The sequence below is a fragment of the Vipera ursinii genome (assembly GCF_947247035.1).
Source record: "Vipera ursinii genome assembly, chromosome: 1".
Classification (NCBI taxonomy): Eukaryota; Metazoa; Chordata; class Lepidosauria; order Squamata; family Viperidae; genus Vipera; species Vipera ursinii.
Genome location: NC_139512.1, coordinates 357089446 through 357113983, shown reverse-complemented (window position 1 = coordinate 357113983; position 24538 = coordinate 357089446). Strand labels below are relative to the sequence as shown.

At 46.4% G+C, this 24538-nt stretch overlaps 2 protein-coding genes across 4 annotated transcripts in view; one reads left to right on the top strand and one right to left on the bottom strand.

Annotated features, from left to right (window-relative positions):
* Positions 1–6452, top strand: part of GOSR1 (golgi SNAP receptor complex member 1) — a 45525-nt gene extending 39073 nt beyond the window's left edge. For 2 of the 3 annotated variants that reach the window (XM_083379871.1, XM_083379869.1), the window contains 2 exons: positions 2303–2385; positions 4386–6452. In XM_083379871.1, coding sequence (XP_083235997.1) covers positions 2303–2385; positions 4386–4510 — 208 coding nt within the window. In that variant the 3' untranslated portion in view covers positions 4511–6452. Of the gene's footprint in view, positions 1–1644; positions 2252–2302; positions 2386–4385 lie in introns of those variants that run through there. The other variant, XM_083379870.1, reaches the window with a different exon arrangement.
* SSH2 (slingshot protein phosphatase 2) overlaps positions 1–24538 on the bottom strand; it is a 471054-nt gene that overhangs the window by 406885 nt on the left and 39631 nt on the right. The gene's annotated exons all lie outside the window — the stretch shown is intronic.

The following is a 24538-nucleotide window of genomic DNA, read 5'->3' as shown; positions in this document are numbered from 1 at the left end:
AAGCTCTTCTAGTCCAGCCCCCTGCTCAGGCAGGAAACCCTATACCATTTCAGACAAACGGTTGACCAATTTTTTCTTAAGTAACTCAAGGTGGTGAACAGACTTAATACTCCTTTCTATTTTCCCCAGAACAACAACCCTATGAGGTGGGTTGGGCTGAGAGAGAGGGACTGGCCCAGAGTCGCCCAACTGGCTTTTGGGCCTAAGGCAGGACTCGAACTCACCGTTTCCTGCTGATTGGCCCAAAGTCACCCAGCTGGCTTTTATGCACAAGGTGGGACTCGAACTCACCGTCTCCTGCTGATTGGCCCAAAGTCACCCAGCTGGCTTTTATGCATAAGGCGGGACTCGAACTCACCGTCTCCTGCTGATTGGCCCAAAGTCACCCAGCCAGTTTTTATGCCTAAGGTGGGACTAGAACTCACCGTCTCCTGCTGATTGGCCCAAAGTCACCCAGCTGGCTTTTATGCACAAGGTGGGACTAGAACTCACCGTCTCCTGGTGATTGGCCCAAAGTCACCCAGCTGGCTTTTATGCACAAGGTGGGACTAGAACTCACCGTCTCCTGGTGATTGGCCCAAAGTCACCCAGATGGCTTTTGTGCCTAAGGCAGGGCTGGAACTCACCACCACCTGACGATTGGCCCAAAACTTTGGAGACCCCTGCCATAAGGCATTGAAAATCCACAGGCCTAGCTACGAAGAGGCGGCTGTGTTGGGTCCGTGTGAGAAAGAGGAGCTTGGCTGGTCGACGACTCCATATTTTTTTTCTCTCGGCGGAACCAAAGTAGCCCATTGTCCAATTTACCCACCGGTTCCTCTCTCTCCACTGCAGCCCTTAAAGTTTTCCCAGCACCCAGAAACCTATTTTGCATCTCTGCCCGTGTCTTAAGTGGCTCAGGTTTTCCTCCTCCTGCCACGTCACTTCGCCTTTTCAAGCAGCTTTCTCTCTCTGCCACTCCCAAGGCCCGGGAACAGAGCGTCCCTCCTGGGGTTGCTTTTTCGCTCCTTCCTGGGCGAGCCCCAATTCTCCAAGGGGTGTGTGTGTGTCCCCCGGGTAGAGATGGATCGGGCCCAAATCCCGGGTGGGGTTGCCTAGGAGACGTGCACTCATCCCCTGCAACACAGAAGCTCACAGTTTGTTAATAATAATAATAATAATAATAATAATAATAATAATAATAATAATAATAATAATAATAATAATATAAAGTTGGAAGGGACCTTGGAGGTCATCTAGTCCAACCCCCTGCTCAGGCAGGAAACCCTATACCATTTCAGGCAAATGGCTGTCCAGTCTTTTCTTAAAAACCTCCAGTGTTGGAGCACTCACAGCTTCTGCAGGCCAGGGGTTCCACTGGTTAATTGTTCTCACTGTCAGGAAGTTTCTCCTTAGTTCCGGGTTGCTTCTCTCCTTGGTTAGTTTCCATCCATTGCTTCTCATCCTGCCTTCAGGGGCTTTGGAGAATAGCTTGACTGCCTCTTCTTTGGGGCAGCCCCTGAGATACTGGAAGGCTGCTATCATGTCCCCCCTCACCCTTCTCTTCATTAAACTACACATACCCAATTCCAGCAACTGTTCCCTATATGTTTTAGCCTCCAGCCCCCTAATCATCTTGGTTGCTCTTCTCTGTACCCTTTCTAGAGTTGATCTGATTGATCTGACCATCTTGGGAGGCCAAAGTTTTATGTCTTCAGATGCCTTCGCGGCCTTTTCCCCCTCCCCCTTTAAACTACAAATCCCAGGATGCCATGGGAGAAGCCTTGAGGGCCCGGAACAGATTTGTACAGATCAAATATTATTCCTCTTATCGAAGCGTAAGAGCCTCAGTTATTTCAAGTGCCGGTAATCCTCAAGTGTTTGGTTCGTGACCGTTCAAAGTTACAACGGCACTGGCAAAAAAATGACTCGGGACCCCTTTTCACGCTTAACGACCGTTGCAGCATCCCCGCGGTCACACGATTAAGGTTCAGACCCTTGGCAACTGACTCATCTTTATGACGGTTGCACTCTGCTGGGCTCATGTGATCCCCTCTTGTGCAACCTTCCGACAAGCCAAGGCAACGGGGAAGCCAGGTTCACGTCAGACCTGTGTGATTGACAACTGCAGTGACTCACTTAAGAACTGTGGCAAGAAAGGTTGTAACCTGGGGCAAAATTCAGTTAACAAATATCTCGCTTAGAAACAGAAATTTGGGGCTCGGTTGTGGTCGCAAGTCAAGGATTAGCTGTAGTGAGTTACCTTGAGTATTAAATGGCCAATCTCTTTTTTTGCCCTTTCTCTGCATCCTCTCCACCTCAGCATTGCCATGGCCACGAAAGAAAACATGACTTCGCAGCGAGGAATGATGAAATCCATACAGAGTAAGATGAACACCTTGGCCAGTATCCTTTCTTCTGCTGATGCTGCTGCTTTTCACCTCCCGGGCACCGAACGTTCACTGGAATCAGAAAGTTGGGAAGGAGCCTAGAGGTCATCCAGTCCAACCCCCCCACACACAAACACACTGCATCCACTAGAGCAGGGCTTCCCAACCGTAGCAAATTTAAGAGGTGTGAGATCAGGGAGGAGCCGAAGGGAGCCAACTTTTTGTGATGGGGCCCGGAAGGATCCACCCAGAGTTAGTCGAAAGGTGGGCAGCTATAGAAATGTTTTGAATAGAATAAATAGGTGAAGCGGGGGGGGGGGAGATTCACAAAGGATGTGGACAGGCAGGAGTGGAGAACAGAGCCAGGATGGAGGGGAAACCCTGGCTTAAGGGGCAGAGCGCTTCCCTTTGGGGGCAGCAGTTCCCTCCCTCCCTCCCTCCCTCCCTCCCTCCCTTCCTTCCTTCCTTCCTTCCTTCCTTCCTTCCTTCCTTCCTTTCTTTCTTTCTTTCTTCCTTTCTTTTTCTTTCTTTCTTTCTTTCTTTCTTTCTTTCTTTTTCTTTCTTTTTCTTCCCTTTTTCTTTTTCTCCTTCCTTTCTTCCCTCCTTCCTTCCTCTTTTTTACTTTCTCTTTCCTTCCCTTTTTCACTTTCTCTTCCTTCTTTCCTTCTCTTTTTCACTCTCCTTCCTTCCTTTTTCGCTTTCTTTCCTTCCCTTTTTCACTTTCTCTCCTTCCTTCTTTCCTTCCTTCTCTTTTTCACTTTCTCTCTTTCCTTGTCTTCTTTTTCTTTCTTGTCTTCCTTCTCTCTTTCTTTCTTCCTTCCCTTTTTCACTTTCTCTCCCTCTCTTTTTCACTTTCTCTCCTTCCTTCCTTTTCCTTTTTCACTTTCTCTCCTTCCTTCCTTCCCTTTTTCACTTTCTCTCCTTCCTTCCTTTCTTCCTTCTCTTTTTCACTTTCTCTCTTTTCTTGTCTTCCTTCTCTTTCTTCTCTTCCTTTTCTTCCTTTTCTTAACGCTCTCTACATGGGGCTGCCCTTGAGGACTACTCGGAAGCTCCAACTGGTACAGAATGCAGCCGCGAGAGTGGTGTTGGGAGTCTCCCGATACTCCCACGTTACGCCTCTGCTCCGTGAGCTGCATTGGTTGCCAGTTGTCTTCCGGGTGAGATTCAAGGTACTGGTAACGGTATTTAAAGCACTCCATGGCATGGGGCCGGAGTACCTCAGGGAACATCTGCTGCCGGCATCAAGCTCCCTGCGCCCTGTGCGTTCCCACAGAGAGGGCCTCCTCAGGCTGCCACCGATCAGAGAATGTCGATTGGTGGCCCCCAGGGGGAGATCCTTCTCTGTGGGCGCTCCGGAGCTGTGGAATCAGCTACCGGTTGAGCTCCGGATGGCGCCCGATCTTCGCTCCTTTCGTCGCGATCTTAAGACATTTCTGTTTGTACAAGCCGGCCTAGCCTGAGGGGGAGTGTTGGGGTTATTTTATTTTTGTTTTTTTAACTTTTCTGGGGGTTTTTAGTGTTGTATTTATACTGTTTTAATTAGGGCAATTTGTTTAATCTTTTTTAATGTTTGTATTCACTATTTTATTCTGCCCTGTGAACCGCCCTGAGTCCTCAGGGAGAAGGGCGGTATATAAATGTTATTAAATTAAATTAAATTAAAATTCCCTCTTCCTTTCCTTCCTTTCTTTTTCTTTCTTTCTTTTCTTTTCTTTCTCCTTGCTTTCCTTTCTCTTTCCCTACCAAAACCTAGGGACATTTTTTAAATAAATAAATAAACCACAGTCACTGCAAAAACGTGAACGTGACGGTGCCCAACAGGCCCAAACTCCCCTCCCCCTCAAAAAAGCCCCTAGAATGTCAACAGAGAAAAACAAAGACTCGGGGGGGGGGGGGGCACCCTGCCCTGTGTCTTCTCAAAAGAGGGCTGAAAACCCCAGCACTGGATAGGGTGGGTGGGTGGGTGGCCGGCCGGCCCTTTTCCTTGCCGCCCTTAACTCGGCTGCCCCAACCCAGACCGCTTCCCGGCGGTGAACAGCCTCATCCAGCGGATCAACCTGCGCAAGCGACGGGACACCCTCATCCTGGGGGGCGTGATCAGCATCTGCACCATCCTCCTGCTGCTGTATGCTTTCCATTGATGGAGGAGGCCGCGCACAGAGAGAGACTCCTGGGACCACGATCTGGCCCTGCGAAGGGGCGGGCAGACTGCTGCGGGACCCCCCACCCCCCCACCCCTTTCAATCTGGGGACGTGGAGACCAAGTGACCTTGGCAGCTGGATTCTCTTCCTTCCTTCTTTCTTCCACAACAGCTGGCCACGGGTGCCGAAGGTGACACCCTGTTCGTCCCCCGTCCCGCTCTCTTATACTGAGGGACGCAGCTTCCCTTCTGCCCGTTAAATGTCTTCTCCCTTTTCTACCATTTCGCTCTCCTCTGAAGGCGAGGAAGGCCCGGCCCGCCTGCCCCCCACCCCACCCCGCTCGCCGCAATTCAGCTGTCATGTTCACCTGCCAGAGGAGAACCTTAATTTCTCCCTTTTTCCAGCCCGCCTCCCCGAAAAAAAACCCCTCTCGTAAATTGTAACCCAACTTCGCCCTGACTTTGCGACTTTAAAACGTGGGCCTGGCCCGGTTGGAGAGCCGAGATCCACGGAGAGAAATTCTTCACCAGACACACACACACATATATATATCTATATATTTTGGAGGAAGGTGATCCTCAAGGGCTGGGTTGGTAAGTATCTCGCCGTTTTGGAGAAGACCACTTCCTTCCGATCCCCTTTCCCACGACGTCGAGGACGGCCCAAACACGCCGGTTCACCGATGCCGGGAAAATGTCCCCAAACAAGAGACCGGGTCTTTCCTTTCGACATGGAGAGCATTCGTGAGACGGACCCTCGGCGGAGACGCTTCACCCAACTGGGAAAGCGATTGATGTTTCGACAGATCCCCGCCGGAAAACGAGTGAAGCACGTTCCTCGTCTCGAGAGCTCCCCAAACAGCGATGGGGATTAAAAGAGAGCGAGTGCCATTTGGGCAACCAAATCGGCGGGCCGTTTTCTCGAGGGATAATCTCGGCCGAAAGAGTTTCCTGCAAGTCCTCTCGCTTTGTTTGTCCGACTTTGGTTTGGTTCCCGTCCTAACAAAGACATCGGATGGCGCCCGCCCACCCTTGCTTCGAAACAGAAATAAAATTTTTTAAAAAGAGAGAGATTTCTATTATATACTCTTGGAGAGAAGAGATTTGGACTTTTTATCGGCAATTTGCATTTATTAGCTTAGCCGGTGGGGAATCATGGGACATGGAGTCCCAATGGATTCAAGGGTGGGAAGAGTGAGTCGGGGAGCCCTGATTGTCACCTCCATTCCTCCGTGGTGACATTAAACCAGGATGGGCAACTACGCTGCTTTATAATCTTTGGACTTCAACTCCCAGAATTCCCGAGCCGGCCATATTGGCCGGCTCAGGAATTCTGGGAGTTGAAGTCCACAGGTCATCAAGGGGCCCAAGTTGCCCGTTCCTGCATTAAATACTAGCTTACAATGGTTTTGTTCGAATAGATTCCAGAAACTAGCTAGCCACTATAGCACAAAAGACCTGCGTCAACTTCTTAAATTAATAAAACTATTCATCCTCTTTCGGGTTCGCAGATCTGTCTAATCCCGTTAACGCTACGAATAAAAGTAAAAAGAAAAAAATGACAAGATGGGGCGGGGGGGTGTTTGGCTGCAAAGAGATTGCTCGAGATTAGAGAATACTTCCTTTTGCAAATAAACCGTTTATTCCAGAATAGGAGCAAAGCAAAAGTTTCAGAGGCGAATTTAAATTTGTTTTAAGACCTCTTGAATTAAGAAACCGCTGCTGGAAGTTTTTTTATTTTATTCTGCTGGTTTTTTGTTGTTGTTTTTTAAAACTCGTCTTTTCTTTCCGCCTTGGTGGTTGCGTTCTGCTGAGATAGGAAAAGGGTTCTCTGATTAATAAATTAATAAGAAAATAAATAAAGATTTGGTTGCATTACCTGGCTAACAAAAATGAAAGGGGAAAAAAAAGTGCTATCTCTGAATAAAATGTATTTCTTTAATCTTAAGATTCTTGTTCTTTCATTGGTTGCTCCTTCTGGGTTTCGATGGAACAGTGTAAAAATGATTCGAGACCCGGAATCTGAGGCTGAGTTTGCCCAGCAGATGAAACTAAACTACGATTGATTTGATGGGGGTCTATAGCAGGGGTGCTCAACACCTGGTCCGTGGGCCGGTACTGAACCGTGGCACGCCAGCAACCGGTCCGCACAAACAAGCAAAGCCCCATCTGCGGGATGCAGGCGACAGACAAAACCACACACCCTCCGGTCCGCGGAAAAACCTATCCACGGAACCGGTCCCTGGTTCCCAAAAGGTTGGGGACGTCAGCCCTAAGGAATATATTATAGCAGCATTTATGCTATATAACATAGCAGAGGGACGCAGTGGCTCAGTGGGTTAGGACGCTGAGCTTGTCGATCAGAAGGTCGACAGTTTGGTGGGTCGAATCCCGAGTGCCGCATAGCAGAGTGAGCACCTGTTATGTGTCCCAGCTTCTGCCAACCTAGCAGTTCAAAAGCCTGTAAAAATGCAAGTAGGAAAATAGGGACCACTATGGTGGGAAGGTAACAGCGTTCCGTGCACCTTTGGCATCTAGTCATGCCGGCCACATGACCACGGAGATGTCCTCGGACAAGCGCTGGCTCTTTGGCTTTGAAACGGAGATGAGCACCGGCCCCTAGAGTCGTAAACGACTAGCACGCATGTGCAGGGGAACCTTTACCTTTTTATATAACATAGCAGTCTCTAGGGGTTATAATAGTATGATTCCCTAAAGAATAAAGGTAAAGGTTCCCCTGCACATGCGTGCTAGTCGTTTCCAACTCTAGGGGCCGGTGCTCATCTCCGTTTCAAAGCCGAAGAGCCAGCGCTTGTCCGAGGACGTGTCCGTGGTCATGTGGCCGGCATGACTAGACGCCAAAGGCGCACGGAGCGCTGTTACCTTCCCACCATAGTGGTCCCTATTTTTCTACTTGCATTTCTACGTGCTTTCGAACTGCTATAGTATGATTCCCTAAAGAATACTATAGCAGTATTTCAACATTTGAGGGGCTGCCCCAAAGCAGAGCAGGGGTGGGTGGGTTTTCCACCTATTCTCCAAAGCACCAGAAGGCAATACAAGAAGCGACGGATGGAAACGGATCGAGGAGAGAATTAAGAAATTTCCCGACCGTGGAAACAACCAGTGGAACAGCTTGCCACCAGACATTGTAGGTATCCCATCAGTGGAGGTTTTCGAGAAGGGACTGGGCAACCATCTTGTCGGAAACGGTGTAGGGTCTCCTGCTTGGGCAGTGGGTTGGACTAGAAGACCTCCGAGGTCACCTTCCAGCTCTGTTATTCTCATCCGTGCTTGAAGACCCCCCACTGGATCCCCCTCCAGGTGTCTTGAGGCAGAACCCCTAAGGCAGCGGTCCCCAACCCTGCAGTCTGTGGATCGGTACTGGGCCGCGGCATGCCAGCAACCGGTCCGCACAAATGAGCAAAGCCCCATCCGTGGGATGCAGGCAGCACACAAAACCACACCTCCTCCAGTCCACGAAAAAACCTCTCTCCACGTAACCAGCCCCTGGTGCCCAAAAGATTGGGGGCCTTAGGTTTTCCTGCTTGAGCAGAGGGTTGGACTAGAAGACCTCTAAGATCCCTTCCAGCTCTCTATTCTGATTGATTGATTGATTGATTGATTGATTGATTGATTGATTGATTGAAACTTTCCCAGTGTGTGCGTGCGTGTGGGTGTCTTCCCTTTCAGTTTGGACACCCGCCCATCCCCGTTCCCGGCTTCTTTCTGCAAAACTTAAATCAGTTTAAAAAAGGCAGCGGCGACTATTAAAACGAAGGAATCTGTTTTCACACTCTGGGCAGAAAAACACATCCGGCTCGTGTCCTCCTTGGGTTTTGCATTGGCTGCCTGGCTTTCCGATCGGAATCAATTATTCAGGATCCGCCGTTAAGTTGGTGGATATGGATTAATAATTGAGCAGGCCAAAGTACTTTCGCGCTCCCGAAAAACCGTCAGGTCTAATCTTTTGACAGTCCAGAGCTCATGCCTTGCCTTGGGTGGCCAGGAAAATCTGCCTCAGTTTCCCCCCACCCCCACCCCCACCCCCTTTTTTTTTTTAATTCCTCCTTGGTGCTCTGGCTATCTTCGCCCCACAGCTGTGGGGGGGGGGGGCGATGTCCAGATGACCAGGAAGATCCGTTAGCCTGGACTAGACCTGGGAATTTTACTTTGGCCCTTTGGTTGTCCCTATACCAGCCTGGGTAAGGTCAAGCAGCTGCGAGAGGGAATTTGGAGTCTTTCTGGACAATCAATTCAAGATGAGCCAGCAAGCGTGCAGCGGCAGCCAAAACAGCGAATGCAGTCCTAAATTGCATTAATAGAGGGAGTCAATCCAAATTGTGTGAGGTCCTAATACCACTGTACAAGGCCTTGGTAAGGCCACCCTTGGAATACGGCATCCAGTTGTGGTCACCACGGTGTAAAAAGATGTTGAGACTCTAGAAAGAGTGCAGAGAAGAGCAACGAAGATGATCGGGGGACTGGAGGCTAAAACATACAAGGAAGAGTTGCTGGAATGGGGTCTGTCTTGTTTAATGAAGAGAAGGGTAAGGGGTGACAGGATAGCAGCCTTCCAGTATCTCAGGGGCTGCCCCAAAGAAGAGGGAGTCAAGCTGTTCTCCAAAGCGCCTGAAGGCAGGACAAGAAGCAACGGATGGAAACTCATCAAGGAGAGAAGCAACCTGGAACTAAGGAGAAACTTCCTGACAAGTTAGAACAATTAACCTGTGGAACAGCTTGCCACCAGAAGTTGTGGGTGGTTTTCAAGAAGAGATTGGACAGCCATTTAACTAGGATGGTATGAGACTCTTGCTTTGAACAAGGGGTTGGACTAGAAGGCCTCCAAGGTCCAAACCCACCGAGTTTCATCCACTTCCTGCAATAATGCAAAAAGTGCCTTGCTTGCTGTTGCTGCTGAATTTTCTCATTAGGCAGAAAGAAGCCAGTGGGACTCTGACCAGAAGCTGCCCCCCCCCAGGACAATATGCTGCTTACTCAGGAGAAGTAAGGCCTCTATAATGCCTCTGTTGGGAGGGGGCAGAGCTAGCTGCATCGCACGGATTAAGTTTTGGCTCAGTAAGCCTTCGTTGGCTGGCAACACCCAACCTGGAAGCCAAGATCAAAGAAAGCACTTCATGAGCTTGTGCAAAGAACGCATTCAGTGTGTGTGTGTGTGTGTGTGTGTGTGTGTGTGTGTGTGTGTGTGTGAGAGAGAGAGAGAGAGAGAGAGAGAGAGAGAGAGAGAGAGAGAGAGAGAGAGAGAGAGAGAGAAGACTAATTTGCTGGAGCAGGGTTGGACTAGAAGACCTCCAGGATCTCTTCCAATCTGTTACTCTCTCTACCATATTTATGGTTACTTGAAAGAGCTACTTACCAATAAAGGAGAATGTTTATAGCTCAGGACTGAAATCAGAAATCCTTAGTCCAGATCTTTCATGACCCAACTAGGGAACATCATCAGTGCTAAAAGAGGGGAGGGGGTTGTGGAGTGGAGAAGAGGAGGAGGAGAAGTGGGGGAGGAGGAGACTGTAGGGCCCTTGCTGCTCTCTGAGCTGGGTGGTTTCCTTGCAGACGTTTCATGACCCAACTAGGGAACATCATCAGTGCTGGAAAGGAGGAGGAGGAGGAGGAGGAGGAGGAGGAGGAGGAGGAGGAGGAGGAGGAGGAGGAAGAAAGCTGTGGGGTCCCTGGTGCCCTCTGAGCTTGGTTGCTTTCCTGCCAGATGTTTCGTGACCCAACTAGGGAACATCATCAGTGCTAAAAGAGGGGAGGGGGTTGTGGAGAAGAGGAGGAGGAGAGGGAGGACTGTGGGGTCCTTGGTGCCCTCTGAGCTGGCTGGTTTCCTTGCAGATGTTTCATGACCCAATTAAGTAACATCATCAGTGCTAGAATGGAGGGAGCACATCGATGTCAATGAAAATGAACATTGACATCAATGAAAATGTACATCTATATCAGTTAAAATGCACATTGATGTTAATGGAAACACACATTGATGGCAATGAAAATGGACATCGTCAATGAACATGCACATTGATGTCAATGAACACGCACATCATCAATTAAAATGCACATTGATGTCATTGGAAACACATCGAGGTCAACGACAATGGACATCAACGTTAATGAACATGCACATTGATGTCAATGAACATGCACATCACCATCAATTAAAGTGCAGATCGTTGTCATTGGAAACACATCGCTGTCAATGAAAATACACGTCGATGGCGGTCAAAATGCACATCGACATCAATGAAAATGCATATCAGCATCCATTAAATACACACGAAAATGCACATCAACGCCAATGAACATGCACATTGATGTCAATGACCATGCACACCGCCATCAATTAAAGTGCAGATCGTTGTCATTGGAAACACATCGCTGTCAATGAAAATACACGTCGATGGCGGTCAAAATGCACATCGACATCAATGAAAATGCATATCAGCATCCATTAAATACACACGAAAATGCACATCGACGCCAATGAAAGAGAAGATAGCCCAGCCAAATGTCTTGAGAATTGAGCAAGAATGTGAGAAATCAGGCTCCTGGAAGTTTGAAATGTTGGTTTATAAAAATTTATAGGCTGCCCACCTTCCCGCAAGCTGACTTTATGAGTGTTTACGTTTTTTGTCGTTTTGTTCTCCTTTGGCCCAGGATGGACGCCGATGATCGCTCCAAACAGACTCAATCTTTAACACGCGTGGTGGGGTGTTTTTTTAAAAAAAAATTATTTTCTCCCACCCCCATCATGCCAAGAAAGATTAAAAACAAAACACAGTATAGCCTCTTGCAGAAATGGAAAGACGACGAAGCCCATTTGGTGCCCAAGGAAGTCTCTACCGTCCTTATAAACCCCACTCCCCCACCCCGGTCCTATCAATCAATCAGTCCATCAATCATCCTGAATGGCAAAAGTCAAGGATGGCTGCCAGGTTTTAAGGAGTCTGCAGCCCCAATTCCCCAGAAGGAGGGGGATGAGGTCAAAAAAGTCAAGATGGTGCCCACGGCAGTGCAATCAAGCCCCTCCCAGCGCCGTTGTTTAGGTGCATGCCATATCTGAGGCTTTTTTTGAAAAAAAAAGAAGAAGAATGGAGTTGGAAGGGACCTTGGAGGTCTTCTAGTCCAACCAAGGCAGGAAAAAAGAGGTGTTTTGTTCCTATTGTCATGGCGGCCCTCTTGCCTTTTCTGACCAGATCCCCATGAAGGGGCAAGAAAATGCAGGCTACGACTCCAAACAAAAAGGACCGTATCCTTTGTAATGACGCTTTGGACCCTGAGCAAATGGAAGATGCAAGGATGGGGAGAGAGGAAGGGTGGAGGCTGCCTCTGCTAATGAATTAAGATCCGATTAATCTAATCTCTTGATGCAACACGTCAGGGTTATCCAACCTGGAGAACTTTTAAGACCCTGTGGCTGGGAAATTCTGGGAGTTGAAGTCCACAGGTCTTCAAGTTTTGCCAAGCTTGGCCACCCTTGCAATATATCAAATCAGCTGCAAATGGTTTTGCAACCAGCATTGGAAAAAAACACAATCCTAGGTAGTGTCTCAGCATTTCCTGGTACAAAAAAATTAAAATTTAAACCTTCCCGAAACTCAAGCTGGGATCATCATATATGGTCACCTCAACCTCAGTTTGCAAGATTCACCGGCATCCCAGGAAGTCCTCGACTTAACGACGATTAAGGGAGCCTGGCTACGACGGTTGCAAAATCATCACGTGACGTTAAATTGTGATTTATTTATTTATTTATTTGCAAAGGTCTTTCAGCCAACGCGGCTGTCGTAAAACGAACTCATTGTTCGCCACGGGATGGGTTTTTTTTTTCTTTGACGGAAATCTGTAGTAAGCATAACTTGAGGACTCACGGTAGACTAATATAGGGTGTAAACTAATCTTGAAGAATAATATTCCAAATGTTTTTTTTCTGCCTAATTGCATCTTGGAAGATCTGCACCCAACATCATGGCAGTGAAGGAAGAAGCTTCTGATCGGACGTAGGCAAAGGTCAGCCAGGGTCAAAGGGCATCTGGAATTCAAGTCCTCGACTTACGACCACAATTCAGCCTGAAATTACCATCGCTAAGCGAGACAGTTTTTAAATGAACTTTACCCTGTTTTTACAACTTTTCTCGCCACCATTGGTAAGCAAAGCACTGTGGGTGTTTGAGTGAATCTGGTCATAAAAGGTCATAAAAGAGGATCATGTGACCCTGGGACACTGTGACCGTCATAAGTACGAGTCAGTGGCCAAGCGTCTGAATTTTGATCATGTGACCACGGGGATGCTGCAACGGTTGTGTGAAAAACGGTTCTAAGTCCCTTTCCCCCCTGCCTTTGAACGATCACAAACTGTTGTAAGTCGAGGACTACCTGTAGTAAGCTCATAGTATGTATGACTGTGTAGTAGCTCCAAGCCTTATGGACCAATGGGTCACCCGTTTCATCAGTGCTAAACTCCTGGTTCAATTTTTCCAGGAGAGGCCGGACTTTCGCCCGTCCGAAGGCAGGAACCGCCGGCAAGAAGGGAATTTGGCTGAGGTTTCGGCAAACTTCTTACTAATGTATTATTGGACACGAAAGCCGTTGTGATCCACTCTCGCGCAAATGGATTAAGTGGCAAGCCTTCTCTTCCGGCGACTCAATGCAGCCTCTTGGCGTCTGTGTAATGGATGAGGAGAAAAGGTCTACTCGGAGCTTTGGAAGGCTGAGGCTTACAAGCTGTAGCAACTGTAAGGCACCCGTCTCTCTCCAACAGAATAACGGAATTGGAAGGGACCTTGGAGGTCTTCTAGTCCAGCCCCCTGTTCAAACGGGAGACCCTAGCCTACATCATTTCAATCAATCAATCAATCAATCAATCAATCAATCAATCAGAATAGAGCTGGAATGGACCTTGGAGGTCTTCTTAGTCCAACCAGCTGCTCAAGCAGGAGACCCTGGACAATTTCAATCAATCAGTCAATCAATCAATTGATCAATCAGAATAGAGCTGCAAGGGACCTTGGAGGTCTTCTAGTCCAACCCCCTGCTCAAGCAGCAGACTCTGGACAGGAGGAGGAGGAGGAGGAGAATTGTGGGGTCCTTGGTGCTGTGAGTTTGGTGGTTTTCTTGGAGACGTTTCATGACCCAACTAGGGAATATCATCAATGCTAAAAGGGAGGAGGAGGAGGAGGAGGAGGAGGACTGTGAGGATCTTCATGCTGAGCTTGGTGGTTTTCTTGCAGACATTTCATGACCCAACTAGGTCACCATCATCCGTGCTAGCATCAGTAGCACTGTTGATATTGCCTAGTTTGGGCCATGAAACATCTGGAAGAAAACAGCCAAGCTCAGAGAGCACCAAGGACCCCTCGTTTTGATCCTACCTTTGAAATTTTGGGCTGTACACTCCAACAGGAAACTCTTTGCTTCTAAACGGGCGCAGCCTTAAAGAACAGAGCCTCCTCACCGGGTTATTTCACTGCTCTCATTCTCATGTCGCATTTCCAGTTTTCATAGGTAAAGGTAAAAAAGGTAAAGGTTCCCCCGCACATGCGTGCTAGTCGTTTCCGACTCTAGGGGCCGGTGCTCATCTCCGTTTCAAAGCCGAAGAGCCAGCGCTTGTCCGAGGACGTCTCCGTGGTCATGTGGCCGGCATGACTAGACGCCAAAGGCGCACGGAACGCCGTTACCTTCCCACCGGAGTGGTCCCTGTTTTTCTACTTGCATTTTTACGTGCTTTCGAACTGCTAGGTTAGCAGAAGCTGGGACGAGTAACAGGCGCTCACTCTGTTACGCGGCACTCGGGATTCGACCCGCCAAACTGCCGACCTTCTGATCGACGAGCTCAGCGTCCTAACCCACTGAGCCACCGCATCCCTCCAGTTTTCATAAAGGGCGCATAACCGTCTGGCCCACCCACAGATGCTGACCATGCAGCCCGCCCACCCTTGGTGTTAACATCAGGAGGCTGTGAGAATCCAGAAAGCAGCGTGCTAAGGACGCAACAGCCCGGACGATTCAACGTTACAGGGGAAACCTGGGTTTAACCACGAGGAACATCTTGGGATCTCTTTCGAAGCTACTCAGCTGGTCGGTGAACCATAGCTGTGTGAAGCTGCAATTACCCTCCCCAAGCCGAGATAAATTCGATTTACAGGGATCATAATTGGTCCCCAAAGGGGTGTTCTGCTCGGGGAATTTAATTCTCAAACAACAATCAAACCTGCATACACAGTGTCATTTTTAAAGAGAGCTGTTTTGCTAATATCGTAAAGCAGTCTGTTACGGTTTCATTCCCAACCTCTTTTTTTTTCCTTCCCCTGTTAAAATAAATAAAATTTGCTTCTTCAGAAGGGGTAGTCAGATTCCCAGATGATTTTGGGACGGTTTCACAAAACAGACCCGCTCAACAAGGGCTAAGCATAATTTATTGTGGTTAAAACTTTGCGAGCTGTTGCAAAAACAGCCTTTTGTCAACCTCTGCGTCTTCGGCTGCCTCTCACCCAGCTGAGTTCATTGTCAAGCTTTTTGCATAAAATAATTGTGGGTGCGATGACTGAATATCCCCCCCCTTGGGGAATCCCAAAGGAGAGAGGGTGAACTGAAGAGGGGCAAAACCTGGGGGCAGTCAGAGGGACCAAGATGCTTCAAGGCTGATCGAGGGCAATCACCAGCCCGTATTTGGGTGCAAAACGAACTTTGATCCCACCAAGGGTTTTCCTACAGGCGTGCAAATGGACTTGGTGGCTTTTTATTATTATAATTATTATTATTATTATTACTATTTATCTAAAATGCAAACATTCTCGACGGGTTTTCCCATCCTTTGTGGACTCCCTCAGAGGAGGATTAAAGATGAAGTCAGTCCTGCATGCTTTGAAGGATCTCCAGAGTAGCGTTCCAACTCAGAAGTTCTTCTTCTCTGATTTTTTTCCCACCGAGGGGTGGGGTTGGGTGGGTGGGTCAAAAAACGGTACAAAACCCCCCACACCGTGGGCCACGAGAAAGAAGGATCGGCCCTTGTTTCTCTTGAGAAGGGGTCAACCTCATCCTCTTCTGTTGGGGCAATCCTTATCTTCCAAGGAGGCCAAGATGTCCAGCCAAGATGGACAGGAGAAGATCGATCTCTCTCTGCCTTGGCTGCTGGGATCCAGAAATGCCATCGTGGGGCTCCGAAAATCCACTGGACGAGGCAAGGATAAACACACACACACACACACAAACACACACACACACCGCACCAGCTCTCTGGCTGATGAAGTCACATCTGCCACTGCCATCCCCGTGCAGAGGTGTCCACCAGCTGCGCACATCTGCTTTTGCGGCGCTCCATCCAGGCTAGTTTCGTTTGAACAGCCCTAAGGAAGAAGAGAAGGCAGAAAAAGGTCAGAGAGAAAGTCAGCTGGAGAGGACAGGCAGCCCTCGGCTCACGACCGCAAGGGGGGCCCCAAGGGTCCGTCGTTAAGCAAGACGGCTGTGAAGTGAGCTTTGCCCCACTTTTCTTGCCAGCGTCGCTAAGCGAATCCCCTCCGTTGTAAAGAGAGTCACCGGGTCGTTAAGCGAATCCGTCTTTCCCCCACTGACTTTGCGGGTCAGAAGGTCGCAAAAGAGCCTTGGTGGAGCAGTGGGCTAAGGCCTCCTTAAGTAACACCAGCTGCCTGCAATTAGTGCAGGTTCGAGTCCCACCAGGCTCAAGGTTGACTCAGCCTTCCATCCTTCCCAGGTAGGTAAAATGAGGACCCAGATTGTTGGGGGCAATTAAGCTGACTTTGTAATAATGCCGCTTGGGGTGTGTGTGAAAGCCCTAACAAGCAGGCATATACATAGAATGAAGGCTACTGCTAAGCTGGTAAGCCACCCTGAGTCTTCGGAGAAGGGCGGGATATAAATGTAATAAAAATAAAATAAATAAAATAAAAGGGGATTGCCCGACACACACACACACACACACACCCAGGACACTTGCAACAGTCGTCAGTACATGCCAGTTGCCAAGCATCCAAATTTTGAACCCCGGACCACAGGGAGGCCAAGTGTGAAAACAGTCACAAATCAGTGTCGGCGTAACTTTGAAACGGCCACTAAAAGAATGGTTGTAAGCCGAGAGCTACCTGTACACAATAGTTCAGACATACATACAACTACCTCAATGCTCATACAAAAAAAGTGGGGGGAAGTCCCAAACAAAGGTGACCCACAATTCCCCCAACTCAATCTAACCTACATTGGCAGATCCCTCCCTTCAAGGACGTCAAAAGTAACTGGATCGGAAATCAAAATCCTGGTACATATTATCACAACAGGTAGAAACTAATCAAGGTGAGAAGCAACCTGGAACTAAGGAGAAACTTCCTGACCGTTAGAACAATTAGCCAGTGGAACCACCTGCCTCCAGAAGCTGTGAATGCTCCAAAAATGGAAGTCTTTAAGAAGAGACTGGACAGCCATTTGCCTGAAATAATATAGGGTTTCCTGCCTGAGCAGGGGGTTGGACTAGATGACCTCCAAGGTCCCTTCCAACTATTATTATTATTAACAACCTGCCTCCAGAAACGGTGAATGCTCCAACACTGGAAGTATTTAAGAAGAGACTGGACAGCCATTTGTCTGAAATAATATAGGGTTTCCTGCCTGAGCAGAGGGTTGGATTAGATGGTCTCTTCCAACTTTATTTTTTTATTATTATTATTATTATTATTATTATTATTATTATTATTATTATTATTATTATTATTATTTGTGATGGACGTGTGTTAAAGCAAAAAAACCTTTAAACCTGAACTTTTTTTTTTAATTAGGTATAATTCCAGAAAAAATTGGATAAACAAAGTGTATATTTAACATTACACGTATTAACAGCAGCGAGGACGGTATTTGCTCAGCCCTGGAAAAACGAAGAAACACCGTTGGGTGAAGAGATAATCAAGGAAATACTGGTCTGTGCTGAAATGGATAGACTTACATTGAGGATTAAAGAAAAAGAAGGCACAGAACATTTTCAAACGTGGAACTTATTCTATCAACGGCTGGAAAAACAGAATAGAGACGATAGAGAGTAAGAACTTAACTTGTATGACTAAGCAAAACCAATCAACCCAGACAACAGTCTGTTCATTAAGCACTAATGAATTGTAATCCTAGAAAATTAATAAAATATTATATATAACTGTCCACCCAAAATTGATTATTTTTTTTTAGGTCTTGGGAGTTTTACATCTGGGGCAGTTCTCCCCTGTCCTTGCTTAGAGGTTATTAAATCAGTAAAAAATAATTTTTTTTAGGGGACCGTAGTGAAAAGAATCCAGATTTTCATTCTGAGGACAAAGGGGGTCCAACAGCTTTCTCCAATTTTATTCTGTTGCAAGAAGAGGTAATAGGAACGATGAGGAGAGTAATAGGAATATAGCTTTGCCAAACTACTTAGTAAAGCAGTATTAGTATGATTCTCGTCACCTTTCCTATTACCTATCTATCTCCTTATCGACTCAGGACTATAACTTTGCTGATTGCATCGTACAATTTATATTGGTTTTTTTAGGATCCTAGTATGATTTATCTTGTTTACTTAGCTAGTATCCTATGACTATCACTAAAGTTTGCATCTTATGACTTATGATGAATGAGTTGTATTTCATGATTTATGATGAATGTGTTTTTTTATGTTGATTAAGTTCATGATTTATTACTATTGCTTGTATGTACACAGAGAGATTAGGCACCAGAGACAAATTCCTTGTGCACCAAATCACAATTGGCCAATAAAGAATATTCCATTCCGTTCCATATTTTATTCTATTCTGTTCTGTTCTGTTCTATTCTGTTCTATTCTACTCTAATTCTTCCATTCCATTCCATCCCACATTCTATATTCTATATTCTATATTCTATATTCTATATTCTATATTCTATATTCTATATTCTATATTCTATATTCTATTCTGTTCTGTTCTGTTCTGTTCTACTCTAATTCTTCCATTCCATCCCATATTCTATATTCTATTCTATTCTATTCTATTCTATTCTATTCTATTCTATTCTATTCTATTCTATTCTATTCTATTCTATTCTATTCTATTCTATTCTATTCTGTTCTGTTCTGTTCTGTTCTATTCTACTCTAATTCTTCCATTCCATTCCATCCCACATTCTATATTCTATATTCTATATTCTATATTCTATATTCTATATTCTATATTCTATATTCTATATTCTATATTCTATATTCTATATTCTATATTCTATTCTGTTCTGTTCTGTTCTGTTCTACTCTAATTCTTCCATTCCATCCCATATTCTATATTCTATTCTATTCTATTCTATTCTATTCTATTCTATTCTATTCTGTTCTGTTCTGTTCTATTCTATTCTACTCTAATTCTTCCATTCCATTCCATTCCATCCCATATTCTATATTCTATATTCTATTCTGTTCTGTTCTGTTCTGTTCTGTTCTACTCTAATTCTTCCATTCCATCCCATATTCTATATTCTATTCTATTCTGTTCTGTTCTGTTCTGTTCTGTTCTGTTCTATTCTACTCTAATTCTTCCATTCCATTCCATCCCATATTCTATATTCTATATTCTATATTCTATATTCTATATTCTATTCTGTTCTACTCTAATTCTTCCATTCCATCCCATATTCTATATTCTATATTCTATATTCTATTCTATTCTATTCTATTCTATTCTATTCTATTCTATTCTATTCTATTCTATTCTATTCTATTCTATTCTATTCTACTCTACTCTACTCTACTCTACTCTACTCTACTCTACTCTACTCTACTCTATTCTATTATTCTACTCTACTCTACTCTACTCTATTCCATTCCATATAAATATTTCCAGTTAAGGAAGTGCAACATGAAGGAGTCAGTGGGAGATTGTCCCATTTCTGGTCACCTGCATCCAGACATTCCAGCAAGTTGGGTAATGTCCTAGGTATGGTTACAAAACCCATGTGCCACCACCTGACAGAGAGGAGCTGCATCAAAATATTATCCTCCTATCTGTGATTTATTTATTTATTAGTGTCCCCTCTTTCTTGCTTGTGCAAATAAATCAAGGTCGCGAGCATACCTAACACTCCTTCCTTCTCCCATTTTTCCCTTCCACAACAACCCTTTGAGGTGGGTTGGACTGAGAGAGAGGGACTGGCCCAAAGTCACCCAGCTGAGTTTCATGCCTAAGGCAGAACTAGAACTCACAATCTCCTGGGGATTGGCCCAAAGTCACCCCACTGGCTTTTATGCTTAAGGCGGGACTAGAACTCACCGTCTCCTGGTGATTGGTCTACAGTCATCCAGGCAGCTTTCGTGCACAAGGTGGTACTAGAATTCACAGTTCCTAGCATGGTGCCTTAACCATTAGACCAAACTGGCTCTTTTGATTGAAAGCAAACTCAGCCACTCCACCCATGTGGGCCCTGCCTGGCGGGGAGGGGGTCGGGGGGGGTGTCTCCTTACCTGCAGCATTTACTGCACAGATGATGATGATGACCGAGCCCAGCACGATGGATAGGATACTGAGGAACCTGGCCACGCGGCCCAGGCGCCGGGCCCCATCCACGTCCCCTTGGAGGTTGCTGTTCCTTGACTGTGCAAAGAGAAGAGAGGAGAAACGGGCAGTTTGGGAATGGAAGAACATTTGGGCCAGCCTTGCGAGGTAGGCCAGACAAGGAGAGTCAGTTCTTTTGTTTCTTGTAAGTTTACATTAAAAGAATCTTTCAAGGTCCCCCTTGTGAGGGAGAGGGCAGGGAGTGCCTGTGGCAGATATTGGATAGATAGATAGATAGATAGATAGATAGATAGATAGATAGATAGATAGATAGATAGATATAGAGATGGATGGTGGTAGGTAGGTAGATAGATCATAGATACATAGATAGATGGTAGGTAGGTAGATAGATAGATAGATAGATAGATAGATAGATAGATAGATAGATAGATAGATAGATAAGAAAGAAAGAAACAAAAAAAGAAAGAAAGAAAGAAAGAAAAGAGATGATAGAGATGAAAGAAGAAAAGAAAGAAAGAAAAGATAGAAGATAGAGATAGATAGAAGAACGAAAGAAAGAAAGAAGATAGATAATAGAAAGAAAGAAAGAAAGAAAGAAAGAAAGAAAGAAAGAAAGAAAGAAAGAAAGAAAGAAAGAAAGAAAGAAAGATGGTAGATGGTAGATAGATAAGATGAAAGAATAGAAAGAAAATATAGATGATAGATAGATGAAAGAGAAAGAGAAAGAGATAGATGATAGAGAGAGAAGATGAAAGAAAGAAAGAAAAGCTAGTTGATAGATGAGAGATAGAGAGAGAAGATTTAAAAAAGAAAGGAAGGAAGGAAGAAAAGATATAGATGATAGAGAGAGAGAAGATGAAAGAAGAAAAGAAAGATAAGATAGAAGATAGAGATAGAGATAGGTAGATAGATAGATAGATAGATAGATAGATAGATAGATAGATAGATAGATAGAAGAGATGATAGATGATAAAGAGAGAAGATGAAAGAAAGAAAGAAAGAAAGAAAGAAAGAAAGAAAGAAAGAAAGAAGGTAGATGATAGATGGTAGAAAGATGAAAGAAGAAAAAGAAAGAAAGAAAGAAAGAAAGATAGAAAGGAAAGAAAGAAAGAAAGAAAGAAAGAAAGAAAGAAAGAAAGAAAGAAAGAAAGAAAAGATAGATAGATAGTCTTCTAGTCCAACCCTTTGGCCATTTCAGACAAGTGACTCTTAACTCTCTTCTTAAAAGCCTCCAGTGATGGAGCAGCCACAACTTCTAGAGGCAAGCTGTTCCACTGGTTAATTGTTCTCACTGTCAGGCAATTTCTGCTTCGCTCTAGGTTAGATAATAAAAGGGAGGTGCATCCTTCTCCCCCCCCCCCACCACCACCTTTGCAGCCCAGGAAACTAGGGAAGGTCCCTTTCGAGGCCTTTGCCCCGCCCCCTTTCCTTCGCTGGGCTCGGCTGCCTCTTGGCGGGACCGGTGCCTAGTTTGAGGCTCTCCCTCCTGCCCCCACCCTGAGGTCCTTCCTTCCCACAGACCCTGACAACTTGCGATCTGTTCGTGCAGATCTGTTTTTGACCCGCAAACCTCCTGTTCCGCCTTCTTGGCCCATGCACAGCCATTTGCCCCTTGCAGGGCGGGACGGTCCTTAAAAGGAACACTTGGCAGTGAAATTCTGCTTCCCAACGGAGTCGGAGTCCCAGGCTGCCTATTTGTACGTCACTGTCGGGCCACACGGTCCCGTGTCCCATCAACTATGCCTGGCTAAGACCTTAGGGTGTCCTCCTCCTCCTCCTCCTCCTCCTCCTCCTCCTCCTCCTCCTCTCAGCAAAGTCTCCCCCTCTGCTAGGTGATAATGTTACCTAGTCCAGGCCTTTTCAACCTTTTCGCCCACTGTGCCACTTTTAGGATATGGCAACATCCGAGGACCACCAGTCGCCTAGCAAGGGGTCAAAAACTTGATGACCCCCAAAAAGTACAAAAGTGATGAAGTGCAGGTAGTCCTCGACTTACAACAGTTTGCTTAGTGACTGTTCGAAGTTACAATGGCCCTGAAAAAAGTGACCCCCAGGACACAGCCGAGCAAGACACCTGCCTGCCCGCCCGGTGGCGCTCTTCCTCCTGTCCGAGGTTTTCATGGTTGTGAGCATTTCTGTTGAGGATTGGCAGTGGGGGTGGGTGGGGGGGGTGTTTGGTTTTTATTCCCCCCCATCTGCTGGGTGGTTGCAGCAGGTTTTGGTCCCTTCACATGGCCCTGGGACACTGTGACCGTCATAAATATGAATCCGTTGCCAAGCATCTGAATGTAAATCACAAGACCCTGGAGATGCTGCAACATTCCGGCTGATCGGCGCTTCTTCTGGGCTCAGCAGAAGCGTCAGGATCGGTGCTGAGCTCCAGCTGGATCCTGGCGCTGATCCTGGCGCTTCCGCTGAGCCCCGACAGCCCTGCAGCTCCAGCCGTCTCTCGCTCAAGCTTGTGCGGTGCTGCCCCCGGTTCAGCTCATTCCCCTCCCCTGCTACCACTTTCCTAGGATGTACCACCTGCCAGGTGCCCATGTACCACAGGTGGTACCCGTACCACTGGTTGTAAAGCCCTGGCCTAGTTGGGTTATAAAATGTCTGCAAGAACAAAACCAAGCTCAGAGTACCAAGGACATTACAATTCTCCTCCTCCTCCTCCTCCTCCTCCTCCTCCCCCCCCCCAGGCATGGCTCAAACCAGAGTAGGAGCTTTTCCTGAATCTCCGAAAGCCGAGTCCGCTAGCCTGGATTGAAATCGGAAACAGCCGGATTCCTGCCTATGCTAAAAAAATTCCAGGATAAATTTCAATCAGCTCAACTTTCGCTTGGTGCTGTGGCAGAAAAGTAATGCTGGTAGTCCTCGACTTACAAGCGTTCATTTAGCGACCGTTCAAAGTTAACACCACCCTGAATAAAGGGGCTTCCCGCCCTTCTTCATTCTTGCGGCCTCCTTCCGAGACGGTCGCTACGTGGGATTCTTGCCTCACTTCACGACCTTCCTTGCCACAGTTTTTCAGCGCATCGCTGCAGTTGTTAAGTGGGTAACACGGTCGCTAAGCAAATCCGGCTTCCCTGCTGACTTCGCTCATTCAGAAGCTCCCCAAAGGGGATCACGCGACCCCAGGACGCTGCGACCGTCGTAAATAGGAATCAGTTGCCGAGCCTCTGAATTTTGATCACAGGGATCCTGCGAGGGTCGTAAGTGTGAAAAACTTACTGTCTCAGACTCTTCTTAAAAACCTCCAGGGGTGGAGCAACCCACAACTTCTAGAGGCTGTTCCCCAGGTTAATTGTTCTAGCTGTCATTGTAACTTCAAAGCGTCACTAAACGAATCATTGTAAGCCGAGGACCCCCTGTATCAAAAGACCTGAAAAAGATGTCACCAGAACTCTAATTTATTTTTTTTAACTAAGGAGATGTGAAGAGTGGTCCAAATTATACTAGTATTATTAATCGCAGCTGAACAACGAGCATTACGGATGTCGGCGTTAGGCCCGTTACTATTAAGAGTTTGCTGTTTGTTTAAATAATTGCTATTCCGTATTTATTCACCCAGGTTTCACCTTCTAGCAAATGCCTTGCGGTGTGTGTGTGTGTGAATTGTTTTCTGGAAAAGTGGCAAAGAAGTCATTGTAATAAAATTAATAAGAGCCTTGGTGGAGCAGTGGGCTAATGCCTCCCTAAGTAACCCCAGCTGCCTGCAATTAGTGCAGGTTCGAGTCCCACCAGGCTCAAGGTTGACTCAGCCTTCCATCCTTCCGAGGTAGGTAAAATGAGGACCCAGATTGTTGGGGGCAATTAAGCTGACTTTGTAATAATGCCGCTTGGGTGTGTGTGAAAGCCCTAATAAGCAGGCATACACATAGAATGAAGGCTATTGCTAAGCACATTGATTTGTGCTTCTTAGATTGTAAGCCGTCCTGAGTCTTCGGAGAACGGCGGGATATAAATGGAATTTAAAAAAATAAATAAATGCAAAGGCCATTTTGCAATCTTAGGATCAAGGGCAGAGCAGGAATCCATTAACAAAGCTGGTCTTTCCATTCTCAGCCACACTTCCGCTTTCATCTCTCTCTCTCTCTCTCCCTCCTTCTCTGTGTGTGTGTGTGTGTGTGTGTGTCACGCACACATATACACACACCCACAACCAGAACCTCTCTCTCCTTCTCTCTCTCTCCCTCCTTCTCTCTCTCTCTCTCTCTCTCTCTCTCTCTCTGTGTGTGTGTGTGTGTGTGTGTCACGCACACATATACACACACCCACAACCAGAACCACACCCTTCGCTCTCAATTATTCCAAAATAACATCTGCCACTTTGTTGACCGCTCTGAATGGGTCACACAAAAGGATCGCCATCGGTTTTGTCTCTGAAAATGGCCTGGATGGGTGGGGAAGGCTGGAAGGATGAGCATCAGGGCTGTGGTGTGTGTGTGTGTGTGAGAGAGAGAGAGAGAGAGAGAGAGGGAGGGAGGGAGGGAGGGAGAGAGAGAGAGAGAAA